The 14,424-nt window shown below is 39.3% G+C and overlaps 1 protein-coding gene across 1 annotated transcript; it reads right to left on the bottom strand.

Annotated features, from left to right (window-relative positions):
- Window positions 1-8,546: 8,546 nt before the first annotated feature.
- Smp_126570 (hypothetical protein) lies at window positions 8,547-9,392 on the bottom strand (the record flags this gene model as incomplete). Its single annotated transcript, XM_018795617.1, has 1 exon — window positions 8,547-9,392. One exon carries the CDS (start codon window positions 9,390-9,392, stop codon window positions 8,547-8,549), a length of 846 nt encoding a protein of 281 aa, XP_018649912.1.
- Window positions 9,393-14,424: the final 5,032 nt, after the last annotated feature.

The raw sequence follows: 14,424 nt of genomic DNA on the forward strand, positions 1-14,424 counted from the left end.
CAAAAGTATAAGTATGTCTCAAACAGCACAGCCTGTTCTACACAGTCGAGGGTTTCTGTAACACAAACAAACGTGCTAAACAACAAAAGGAATAGTTAGTAAAGAAGAGTGAGTTACTGTGGTGTTTGAATTAACCAGTGATTCCCTTGTATTAGTGACTGTTTTGATTTCGAATTCCGAACACAGTACATTCGTTCGTGCTCATCTAATACTTCTTGATTAAATTGCGTCATTGCTGGTATTACCACTTTATACCATAGTTCAATTACTTCAAATCATCACACAATGACAAGTGCACTAACACCGATCTAAATCATAATTCCACATGCTTACTGAAGAACATAAATTCTGGGTAAATTACACATCCTCGCGTTTCACCAAATCTGAAATCCATTTGACTGGGTGAAATGAATCTGACTGAAGCTGAAAATCACTCATTAACGACTCAGAGTTAATCATTATGCATTTTCTCCACATCTTAAGGACTGTTGGCGGTAGTGTAAGTTTACTGTGGTTACAGACAGTAAAAGCACGATCAACGTCATTCGAGACTCTGCGTCATCGGTCATATTCATCACTATTCTGAGTTTCAGAGAGACGGCGATTTCGCGTGTTATATAGCAAATTATTTATGAATTGGGTCACCATAAGTGATGCAGTTCAAGTGTAACCTGGTGATAGTCTTGAAAAGCAACATATTTTCACGCACACACTAGATTCAAGTTGTTATACATCAAGAAACCGTCTAACTGATGACACTATCACTCCACCATATGGTCCAGTAATTTGTAATTGATAGGGTTTTAACAGGCATTTTGGGTGTAAAACATAGAGCTCCGGTGTGTAAATTAACGTATCCGCTGATTTCTAATGATTTAAAAATGCCACAACAACACTGGAAACCTACGGAAACACCAGGAGGTGTCTTGTGACGTGTGTCAAGAGAACGTCATGTATTTGTGCCACACAATGTGTATGCTCAGAGCTAATTTTTAAACCTAATGTTGAGTTGAGATATACACTATGATTCTGGGTGAGTTACAGGTAGACAAAAAACTGGACTTTGTGTTATTTGTGTTATTAATTAACCAAAAGATAATAATGAGCAAAGCGATAGAACATAGGTCAGTTTTACCTAATAAACAATGGAAAATGTCTATACTTCTTTCAATAGACTCTACAAATGGTCCTACCATTATTGCTTCCTTTAGAGAATTCCACATTTTGATAATTCTAGCCGCGAAATCATTCTCACGAACATTCTTGCTAGCCTTTCCATATTCGGCGAGGCTACAATTTAAGGACTAACCAATCAAATTATGACACGAAATGCATTCATTCGGCTAAATACCATTTCGGCATTGAAGCTGTTGTCAGTTCGTTATGAAAACATGCAATCTAATTCCTAATCCTAACGTTCAACTGCAACTCCTAATTATAATTCCTCACACAAACATATGACTCCCATTTAACCTTAATAAGTCGAAAGAGATTGCAGGGTCATCCATAAATTATGATCTCACCTAGTGTCCTACTTTATCTTCCTGTGCTACATATGGTGCAAATTTATAGCTTTCTTAGTTGACCAATGTTTTTCAGCCCCAATACTTTACTGACTACTCATAGAATTCGTTTCAATAAATTAATATCCATCTTAAGAAGACTTGACGTATGTTAATTTCCAAATGACATTCTAAGTTAATCCAGTAAACGGTCCCGAATGATCCACAGTTCATGTGAATCATGGTTTCACCAAGTTACTCTTAGGAAGAACATACTCTAGTGGCTGATGGATCTTAATGGGAAGAGACACAATTTACCGGATATAATAATAATAATTTATCCTCAAATAACAGTTGGTTACATGAGGCATGCCGGCTTACAGGCAAGATCAAATTGTTACAGAAGTTGCAATTTTCACCGTAGAGAATTGCTTAGCTGGGTTGATATTTTATAAGATATGAATGTAAATGGATTTCGTAAGAAACATATTGACAATATCACAATTGACGCACTTTATGAAGGTAGCGTTGCGACATACAGATGATGGTCGAGATTAGATACATGCGAAGTTTGGGGCTTTTAGAGGCTTCAACCTTATATCCCTCCTGAATGTCTGAGGCTCTAATAACGGTGTAGGACAAAGTCACCCGTGCCATATATGTTTTCGGTGGGGCATATCCAGGAGGCTGAAAAAAGTGTAAGAAAAAGGAAGGACGAAAAGCAGAGTACACATGGAATAGTTAAGGTGTAACCATATAGCCTATTTGTCTATTACTGAAGTACTTATTAAGCAAGAGCGTACTAATAAGTTAAAGAAAATAAGTGTGAACAAGATATGAGTGGAAAAGGAACTGTATAAATGAAGGTAGTTCAGAAAAAAGCTGAAAGTATGGAATTATGTGTAATTATTAAATATAGTGCTGAAAACAGTATTCTGATACAAATGTCTGTCTCCCTTCTTTTTCGAAGCCATTTGAACCCTTTTTTGTTTTTTAGATTTTATAGGGTATGGAGTGTGCTTCGTTTTTAACGAATTGTCTAGTTTGCTTGTAATAGGATTACTCGGTAGGAAGTGGAACCAATTCAGCGTTTTAAACACGATTTAAAGAGGTATTTTGCATAAATAAATCAGCATCAATACCGTTGGTTCGTGTGATCGCACTTGACACAATAAGCCGTAATTTGTTATGTTCTGCCCTACAGACACGGGTGGATCCAAGTTATCTCCCCAACATCATGCTGGTGGTCAGTAACGCCACCCTCCCTTCTTTTATAATTTTAGGCTCTCTTACGTTTGTGGTCGGTATGAATATTGCTTTAATCAGGGCCCACAGTTGGAATACACTGTCTCTACTAGTTCCATGTTACAAGCAAATCAGATGGTAAAAGCATTTGTATTATGGGTTAGACATCCATTTAATATATCATACTGCTATGAAAATAAATAATGGTAAAAATTGTAAGAGACATGTCAGATTATACGTGGTTAAGTGATGGTAAGGGCTAATAGCAAACCAGAGGATATGTGAGAGTAGATAGTTGACTCCATTTGCTTTTTACTGAATAACGTGATACTAGAATGATTCAGAATATATGTAGTAAGTGAGTCGTTGCTGTTCAACGTGTTTTGTCCATATTTATTGGTTTAAAGAGAAGGGAAGTTTTTGTGGCCACAAGCTTATACCTAATGCATCACTCCTCATGCTTAAGTGTTCCGTAAGATTAGAAACGTCTGAGAGACCTTATGTTTTTTATTAAGTCATGGGGTCATCTTTAGTATAGTAATGTCGTGAGATCCAAATCACTTGGTTGATCACTAGCAAGAAATACATTGGGATGAATGGGGGTGAGATTGTGTGGCATTTTCCTTGTCATTAAAAATGAACCAGTGAACTCTTCATTGGGAAAACAGTAATCTCAAGGAGAAAGAAGGACTTCGGTTATGAAGTCTCAACTCACTTGGGGAAATCCAGGTGCACATGTGATCCGCTGACAGTCATCAGTTATTTTAGAGTTTAGAAAAAGTTGATTACTCAACCCGCTCATAAAAAATCCATCCTCCAATCAAGACAGAGAATTTTTGAGCTTATGGTTTAGAAGAGACTCACTGATATATTATTTTGATGGTCGCTGTGATTGAGAGGATAAGCCTTTGACCATAGCTGTATCATTTATTGGCGGAAACGACAACACCCTTTACCAGCAAGAGAGTAGTCTACTCTCGAAGACTTAATGCTTAAATTTAGCGATAGAGATGAAGCAATGTTTGTCTACCTACTATATTCAGTGAGTCAGTTAAACTATGTTGAGGCCTGAAGATTTGTTTGGTTCGGAGTAGGTCAGGATCTTAATGACACTTAAGGGCTTAAAACCCAAAGTAATTGGTTCGTTGTGGAAAGATAAATACGGATTTTCTTAGCAAGAAAAACTCTAACTCTGTTTTGAAAGTTATGTGCCTTTACAGGAAATCGACCCAATTTATTCATTGCCAAATACTCTTCCACTGCCTACATAACAGTAATACGTCTAACTAACTTGAAAATTCGAAGGTGCTCGAGTAAATCTGTTTAGATGTCATGAGTCTGGTAAAAATAATCACTGAACTCCAGGTCTGGGAGCAATGTAAAGGGAAGTAGTTAGAAATTTTACTCGTAGTAAAACTTTACGCAACTTGGTTGTCTGGCAATTTCACTGTATTATTAGAACGGAGTTCGTGGAAATTGTAGTGATTTTAGTAGATGAATTCATGAGTGGATGTAGGCTAGACCACTATTGAAAACTTGGAGGCACTGGGTCTCCGTCTTGCATTGGTGTGGGACTCTTGAGCAGTGAACATCTTTCGTCCCTATAGGTAACCCTCGTGCTATTGATAGAAGAAACCAGAGAAGTAGTGAATAGGTCTTTATTTCGATCTTCGCGCAGTCACAGTGGAGCGTGGGATTATCTGTTCAGACAAACAAAGGCTCTCAACATTCCATATAAGATAGTAGGGAATATAACGCTTACAAAAGGTAAGGAAGTGAATGAATACTTGAACAATACTGTTTTAGCATATGCTTGGTTGTTTGGGGTCAACTCTTAACCAACCAACCTGAGCTGTTACATTAGCTTCCCCCTAGAATCGACTTCCGTAGGAACGTCGGTTCGATTAACCTATCTATCGATAACACCTTCGTTCTATTTCTCATCCCAAGGTGAAATTATCAACTCGCTCACTATTTGACTTACAATCAGTTACGACTAACGCTTTCAATGATAGTCCATGGATGTCTCTTCATTTACCAGCTTGTCATCTTTGTAGCATGTGATCTTTTCTACAACTATCGCTGACGGTTTGCTGCGTGCTTTTAAGAGAAAGTGTGAGAATGTGGAATAAGAATATCTGAGGAAGTGCCGCGAGCGGGCTACCCAACACCATGTTGGTGAGGTACGATTTTTCCATGCTCAGACCGGCTATCAGGTGTTTACTCACCTGCCTCTTGAGTCGCCCTCAAGTAAAAAGTAAAGAAGAGTCTACTTCAAAGGTAATGGTGAAAATCAAGCAAACCTGAAGAACTGCTCCACTGCCTGCATAAAATAATAAGATACAAAATGGAAATACATAAATGCAATTGATAATTGTTCCGTTCATGTAAGTGCTTCCCCTAACCAGAAAAAGAAATTATAAAACTCGCCTGGGTTGCTTTTTGAATTCGTTGTATTTGCCAGTGTAAGTTGTACGAGTTTGAATAAAATCCTCAGCCATCGTTTCGGAATACCTAGCTTATGTGTCCAGTATTTAAAAAAAATATTTAACATAACACTTATATATCAAAGGTAAAAGTTCTGGGGAGTTGTATGTGAGGCGGAATGAAGAAAAAAAAATTATTTTTAAGTAGATGCAGGGTCTGATTAGCTACGTGGTTAGATTTATCCTGCAGTCGAAACTGTCAACATCCTTGACTGACTAATCGGATGTGCCCAGCGAACCGTTTTAGTCATTTGTAAAGATTTATCATCATTATATTTTGATTCCGTAATGGATTTGTCAGTTAAACGATCTAACAACACGTATGGTGGTTCATGATCTAGATAAGCCGGCTTTAGCCTATCAATACTTACTGTGTCGATGTTTCCATGTTTTTCTATCACGAAATATTTAGATTTTCTTGAGACGACTTTGAAAGGACCTTCAAATGGAGGACTGAGTGGTGCTTTTATTTTGTCACATCTTATCCATACGTGCGTGCAATTGCTTAGGTCTTTAGGTATATATACGGCGCGCGATTGTTCACGAGTATTAATCGGCTTAAGTTTAGACATGTGGTCCCGTAGTTGATCTACATAATTTTCTATATTAAGTTTTTGACTGTTAGTATTAGGGTTAATAAATTCACCTGGTAGTCTCAGAGTTGTTCCGAAAACCAGTTCCGCAGCTGAACACTGTGCGTCAGTTTTGACAGATGTTCGTATTCCCAACATAACTAACGGTAGGAATTCTGTCCACTGATTGGGGTTTGAGTGAGATATAAGAGCGGTTTTTAGCTGACGGTGAAAACGTTCTACCATCCCATTAGCCTGAGGATGATATACAGTGCAGCGTATCCTATTGGAGCCTAGAAGTTTAGCCAAGTTATTAAATAGCTCGGATTCGAATTGCGCTCCTCTATCCGTCGTTATTGTTATGGGTGTACCAAAAATGGTTACCCAGTTCTGCATGAAAACTTTGGCTACTGTTTCCGCTGTGATGTCCGCTATCGGGATGGCTATAGGGAATCTGGTAAATCGATCTATGCATGTAAAAAGATAATTAAAACCGTTTGAACGTGGTAAAGGACCTACCAAGTCAATATGCACATGGGCAAAACGTGCATCTGGTTGCGAGAAAACACCTATGGGTGAATTTGTGTGACGATTTATCTTTGATTGTTGACATGCTGAACACTCTCTAACCCATTTGTGTACATCCTTCTGTAAATTCGGCCATATATATCTGGCATTGATTAGTTTTGTGGAAGCTTTTGCGCCAGGATGAGACAAAGAATGAAAGTTATTATATATCAACTTTCGCATACTTTTAGGAACGAAAGGTCGCGGCATTGCCTTGGTCGTGTCACAGTAGATTAGAATACCATCGACAGGTGATGGGAACTGCTTTAAATTAAGACTTGAATTGTTTGTTTTAAGCAGGTTTTGTAATTCTGGATCCTGCTCTTGTTCATTTCTCAACGTCTCGAAGTTTACTGTAGACTGCTGTAGCACGTTTATTTCTAGCCTAGATAAAGCATCTGCCGCCTGATTGTCCTGACCTTTGACATGTCGGATATCGCTTGTGAACTGTGATATATAGTCAAGGTGTCGGACTTCTCGAGGTGAGTATTTATCAGCTCTCGCTTTTAGTGCATTCGTTAGTGGTTTGTGATCCGTAAAGACCATAAATTCCCTGCCTTCTAACATGTGTCGGAAGTGTTTAATGGTTAGGTAGATTGCAAGAAGTTCTCGCCCGAAGGTAGAATACCTTGTCTCTGCTGGAGCGAGTCTTTTTGAGAAGAAAGCAATTGGTTTCCAGGCGTTTTTAACCAGTTGGTTAAGGGTACCGCCTACTGCTTTATCAGAAGCATCCACCATCAAAGCAAGTGGAGAAAGAGAATTCGGATACATCAACGTAGTTGCTTGAGCTAGTTTATCTTTAAGCTGTTTAATAGCTTCGACAGCGTCAGAAGACAGTTTGAATTCTTTTGGTTTTCCTTTTAGTGAATCTGTCAAAGGTTGCATTAATTGTGCACAACCTGGTATGAATCTGCGATAAAAGTTAATTAGACCTGGAAAACTTCTCAGTTGTGTTAGAGAACTAGGTATGGGGTATTGTTTAATGGTGTCTACTTCTTTTTTGATCGGTTTAATCCCTTCTGGGCTTATTGTGTGACCGAGAAATTCTAAAGTTTGAACACCGAAAACACACTTACTTTGATGTATGTTTATTCCATGTTCATCCAGTCTTTTTAACACTGTTTTTACATGCTGTTCGTGTGATTGCAAATCGGGGCTGGCAATTAACAAGTCGTCTATATACCCCTGCGCAAATGGCATATCTCGAAGTAGATTGTCTATGAATCTTTGAAATGTCTGTGCCGCATTTCTCAGGCCGAATGGCATGCGTACAAACTCGAATAAGCCAAAGGGTGTTGTAATAGCTGTCTTGGGGATATCTTCATCAGCCACTGGGATATTGTGATATGCCCTGACTAAGTCAATTTTAGTGAATATGTTCATACCCTGTAAACCGTTTGTGAAATCTTGGATATGCGGTATTGGGTACCTATCTGGTACGGTTTGACGGTTGAGGGCTCTGTAATCCCCGCACGGTCGCCAGTCACCTTCATTTTTCTTTGGGACCATATGCAAAGGGGATGCCCATTGACTATCAGAGGGACGGATAATACCCAGTTGTAGCATATAATCAAACTCGGCCCTAGCGATTTTGAGCTTATCTGGTGCTAGTCTCCTGGGTTTTGCAAAAACCGGTGCACCTTCGGTTTTGATAGTGTGACTTACTTTTAGTTTGTCTTTAGAAGGCTGTGGGTTTGGTTTAGTTAAGTTTGGAAATTCCGCGAGTATATCTTGGAATTTCGCTGTTGTTACTGGAGGAGTTTGAATCAAGTTAAGAGAGCTGATGTGACTTTCTTTGCCTTTTGTGTAATACGAAGTTTCTTTTAGTGTTAATCGCCGTTTCTTGGTGTCAACTAGAAATTCGTATCTCTCTAGAAAGTCCATCCCCAGTATTGCCAGACCTAAGTCGGCTACCGTGAAAACCCAAGGGAATTGCCTCCTGAACCCCAAATCTAGGGTTAAGTTTTTCTGCCCAAATGTCGCAATTTTAGTTTTATTTGCAGCTTGAAGTGTAATTGATGATGTTTCTCGACTAATCTCAGTTTTATTTTGAGGGATGATGCTAAGAGCAGCGCCAGTATCCACCAAGAAATTCAAGCCAGAGTTTCTGTCTCTAACATAAAACAAGCGACTGTTTAGGCGCCCCTCCTCAGTCGTCGCGACCTGGGGAGGGGTTACTCGTTTCCCGCTGTCTTAGAATTATGCTTAGGCCAGGCGCATGGTTGCATGCACTTGGTTGAGTTGACACCAAACTTCCAGTGGTACCAACAAAACTGCCCAGGTTGTCTGGACATTTGTGACCTGTTTTGTGACTTGGATCGTGGTCGTTGTGGTGACCTACTCCTGTTTCTATGACCCATTTGCATTCTGGTGACAGCCTCAGTGAGACTCTTAACACTCGCAATGAGTCCTTCTATGACGGGGTCTTTTGCTGATTCTACTTTTTGTGTGTGATTTATTGTGCCTGGTCCAGTTGGAGGACCTCTCTCCATTATTCTATCGGCTATACGCGCTAAATGAGATAATGAGGTTTCAGGATCTTGTGCATCCAAACAGTGTTGGACGTAGCATGGGAGAGCTTGTATCCATCCTTGTTTTAGGACTGCTTCACCCACCGTGTTATCACCCATTAACACTTGGAGGTGACGCAAAAACTGTGACGGCGACCGATCACCTAGTGTTTCACCTTGAAAAAGTCTTTGGATTCTTTGACTATCTGATAATGATAAACGGTTTATTATCTCTCGTCTTAAGATGGTGTATGGTTGTGGTGATGGTGGATCTAAAATCAAGTCACGGACTTCTTTGGCAACTGAAGGAGGAAGGATAGAACACAAGTCTCTATAGCGAATCCCTTCAGATTTGATATTGTGTCTTGTGAAATAATGCTCTAGTTGAGCAAACCACAACTCAGGATCACTACGATCAAATTCTGGAAGTCGGGATTTCGTAGTTATAACAGTGTCTATCACCACTGGTGACAAATCCTCCAGATTATGGGTTTCTATTGAGTCTGACATGAGGTATGTGACAAATATAGCAATAAAGTTAGCACGAAAAATGGTTACTATAACACGAATAACTTAAGATAATACGGAATAAACTAGTTATATACTCAACTTAGTTTACGGATAATCCGGTCTACTTTTACGATTAAGTAAAAAAAAAAAAATTAATATCAGAAATGAGGTTAAATTGTGTTCAAAAAGGGCTCACCACTTTCGTGCCTATAGGTAACCCTCGTGCTATTGATAGAAGAAACCAGAGAAGTAGTGAATAGGTCTTTATTTCGATCTTCGCGCAGTCACAGTGGAGCGTGGGATTATCTGTTCAGACAAACAAAGGCTCTCAACATTCCATATAAGATAGTAGGGAATATAACGCTTACAAAAGGTAAGGAAGTGAATGAATACTTGAACAATACTGTTTTAGCATATGCTTGGTTGTTTGGGGTCAACTCTTAACCAACCAACCTGAGCTGTTACACATCCTCGATCCCACATGAAGGACTCGACTGCGTCTCACAAAAACTTCATCGAAAGCTTTCTTCATTTCGAATATGAGATCCCCTTTCATCTAGGCTCAACTCTTTTTTGGCAGAACATAGCCATATCGTCCGCTTTGGATTTTTTTACTCTAAACCTGTGAATGTATTAGTAAAGTTATACAAAGAAGTGTGATTCGCCCATTACTCTTTCTGCTTTTCAGCAATGACGTGTGTTCTCTCTTCCAATGTGGCAAACCTTTCCTCTTTGCCGATGACTCAAAAGCGGCCCTTCATTTTCTTATCCCATTGAAGAAAGCTATATTTCAGAGGTAATCCAAAGAGAAATAAACAAGTTACCCGATTGGATTGTCATGAAACCTATCACTGAATGTTTACAAAAGTGGATTTATTCACATTGGCCGCTGCCTCAACCTAAATCTATCTATACACAAACATGCAGTGAAACCTCTCAACACTTCGTGGTTTGGGTTGGAGATATAGCAACAGTCTGAACTTTTCAGGTACCTAAAGCCAGCAAGCTCGTCGCATTCATAATGATAAACTTCAATAACATCGAATTGAGATTTTTACTGTGTATGTGTATCCTAAACACTCTTGAAGTTGTTCAAAGAAGGTTCACTGAAGATGTTTTGAGGTATCCTGACAACAGGAATTATCACTACAGATATCAGCAACTCAAGTTAGAACCTCTCCAGATCAGGCGTATCAAATTGAACCTCGTCTTTATCTATCGGCTCATGAACAGTATTTCATATTATTCGGCGTCCACCTTTTCGTACTCTATGGCATCATTCCTTAACCTAGGCAATAACGCGAATATCTTCGCGATTCTGAGAACCTACACTAACTTATGCCGGAATTTTTTCACGATTCGCTACTCAACCATATAGAACAGACTACCAGAGAACCTCCGTTGCAATGAAACTACAGAAACTACGAAAAATAAGGAACGGGATTGTAGTGGATTTGTCATACCAAGCACCAATATTCAATCAGATGAGGAAACGTGTCTTTTTGCACTCAGTGGCATAACCTATGAATTAGATTGAAAGCTACCGGTTATTAGCTCTTCTTTAAGCGTCCCTTAAGGTTATAGGGGCATTTCTTTGTCCTTGCCTACATATGAATTGCACCACGACCCTATAGTGGGGTTCAAGAAGTGCTGGTTCAGCATCATCAAACTTTTGAATGGAGTGGATGATTATTCTAATATCCTCGACAATAAGTATAGTGCCTGTGCAACAGACCCGGAATTTTTGAAAATTTTTCATCAAATACTCCCAGCCGTCCCATTATATTTGTCCTTTTTTTAAAACTCATCTACTGGCCAAGATCTCTTAGTCATACCGAAAGAATGTTGTCACAGTATTTTCAATATTTTGCACTACTCGTCCCATTCATGTAATCAAGCAACCACTCAGCTCAATATCAGACAATTTCGTCAACCCAAAATGAGACGGATTTGATCGATCAAGGACATCGGTACTTAGTTCGGGCGAAACATGGTGTAAATGGACACCAAATAACTTCCAGGTTTCTCTGATACACCAGATGAACGTTTCAATTACGTTCATTTCCACTTAATATAGTCCTGCCAGAGTTGAATGGATAGTTCTATATACTAACTTCATATTAGTGGCAAGAAGCATCATTCCTGCTGAAACTATATTATACGCTTTCTTCAAACAATGGGGTAGAAACTAGTTACTCATTTAGTTTAATCACGGCCTCTCATAGTCAAGTGGGATATCACGAACCAATGGTATTGATGCTAATTTCTTATGTCAAACACCTCATTGAATCATGTCTCCGGCCTTGAATCGGTTTCACTTTCTACCAAGAAATTCTACTGCAAGCACGACTGGACAGATACGCTAAATATGAGTCCACTTGTGACTACGTAAGTTATGACAATGAAAACAAGTCATAATATTAACGACGGGAGAAAAGCCAGTTGGTATTTAAACATTGTGTTTTCCTTACTAAATTCTAAAACTTTATATAATCCTGAGCTTCAAGCTTCTTTTTCAGTTACCTTCATTCCTATAGTTCCTTGTCCATTCATCGCCATACTTTGGCTTGTTTTGTTTGACCCGATGAAATATACTTGCTTAGAAATCGACCTAATAAAAGAGAATGAGTTTAAGTAGTCATAGCCATATTGCTCCTTCACAAGTGACTAAACTTCACTAGTCATGAACACTGTCTAGTCTGCTTCTCGTCCTTCCTTTCCCCCTCTCTTTTTTAGCACCCTCATGGTATACCGCCGAAAACTTTCGTGTAACGTACTACTTTGTCCTGCGCCATCACTTACACCGCCGGAATTTATCTGGGATCCACGACTTCGACTGACTGATATGGGCTTCAATTCCAGTAATTCTCAACCACCAATTATTTGTCGCAAAGCAACCCCTACAAAGCTCTCTAACTCTCATATTAGACATTAATATTCTGACATATGAAAATTTGTCATCTGTTTTGATTGCTCATGTGCGTTATAACTTATCCACATACCTGAGCAACCTAGTAAATTAAGGCATGTAGCATCTGAATTAACTTGATCTCGCCTATAAACTGGCATGCCCCATGTTACTTATAATAATAATAATAATAATAATAATTGTTATCAGCTAATACGTTAGACTGTACAAACCAACTTAAATTCGGATTATTCCAGGCTTCAGTCGAACTTTTGGGATCGATGCGGTTCGAAATAGTGGTATGGTGAAACGATTTAGTCGATATTTGGAAGAACTTTCTTCAGTTGTAAATATGCAACAATGCGCAAAAGGACTCCCACTCACGCCACCTGGAACGCCGAATGTAATGTAAGCCAGTTCTGGGTACACCACAGTCAGGTTCATTCGGGAGACAATCATCCTAATTACAGAAAAATTTGCTGATCATCGCTCTCAATCACTCAAAATAACCACATCATAACAGGTGCTACAATAAGGATGTCCCTTTTTTCGGATTATTACTAGATAGCTAACATATCATATTTTTGTCCTCCATATAACACTTACTATTATGACAAAGCTTGAAACCTAGTGCTTAATACACTTAGATTGGCATTCGGCTTATCGAACCGACTGATTGATAATTGCAACACTGTATGAAAAAATAATGGGTTAGCTCCGCGGATGAATTTTTTCGAGATAAAACCGGGTCTTAATGGTGAGACTTTCAGCAAGGATAAAAACAAATTGATAGACCTGCTATCATAGGTGAAGATAATTATGGGAGCCGGAAGGTCAACCAATCCAGATAACTTGTTGTTTGAATGTGATGCGAGATATTTGGTAAGGTGAGTCAAGCTTGAGCGTAACTTTTAGTGTTATCGTGCGTTTGGAGTTCTCATTTTTGTTCCCACTCTTGGTTTTCTTTTTGTCCTAAACTCACCTTTGTAATTTTTTGAGTATCAGTGACAACTTCAATCAGTACTCGTGATTGCGCACCTGTACTTATTCTGCCAGCAGTTCCACGCCAAACATTTGACCCTGTTATAACAGGGTCAAATGTGAAATAGGAGTGAACAGGATTCAAACTCGAAATCAACTACATATAAACATGTAGGTATTCAACACTCGAAATTACTCCATACTTCTGGTTCCTACAGCTCTTACGTTTGTTATGTACATGATCTCTGAGGCGAAATTTTAATACAGCTAGCAATACAACATTATATTTCTTGTCCAAGAACTGATGAAAGTGGAAAGCATTCTTAGTGTAGCACTTTCATCACTCAGAAAATTCATGTTGGAACACCTGAAATACCTTTTTGCCCAAATAAACCTTGTCTCAAACCGTAAATTTTCTTCCAGATATTTCTCAATGTTCTGTTCGTCGTACAATAGTATGTGTCAATAATAATTTCTCTGTAGGCAGTTTCCTCCAAGCGCTCTTGTACGGCTGAGGGTGGGAAGAGTCCTCTCTCCCTCTCGAAATGCTCTCACATGGCCACGTTCTTGCAACCACTACAAGGGAAGTCCTACTCACTGCCTTCTCGTAGCGTGGGTGTTGCTTACGAAAGTGAGAGGACGAAAAGAGAATGTCCGGCGCTTTAACCAGGTTGGTAGACACGGAAAGTTCACCTAGGGGAGTTGGAAAACCCTGATTCCAAACCAATGGTGCACATGGGCTCCAGTATCCTGAGGGAACAAATGACATGTGAATCAATCGTTGGTCACCGGCTACCATGGGACTGCATCTCCTTACGATGCTCCACTGCCTTGTGGATCAGATCTTTAGGTCAAAGGCTCGGGGTGTGGTCCCCTAAGAGAACCACCTGCTTCAGTCTGGGCACCTGGTCAGTATCACAGCCCTCACACAAATCGAATGGTTTGTGGCGCATATATATTTGGTGTCCTCTTGTACCAATGTTAATGCGTTTGAATAAACAAATAAATTTCCATTACATCGGAGACGGGGCCTGTAAATTTACCAGATAGCCTTATTCTAAGCTGTTAATTTACGATTGGATTTGAGGATTTTCTGCCTTTCTCATATACTTTATAACTATAAACACTCCACGTAATCATGGC

The sequence above is a fragment of the Schistosoma mansoni genome, chromosome 2 (genome assembly GCF_000237925.1).
Source record: "Schistosoma mansoni strain Puerto Rico chromosome 2, complete genome".
NCBI lineage: Eukaryota > Metazoa > Platyhelminthes > Trematoda > Strigeidida > Schistosomatidae > Schistosoma > Schistosoma mansoni.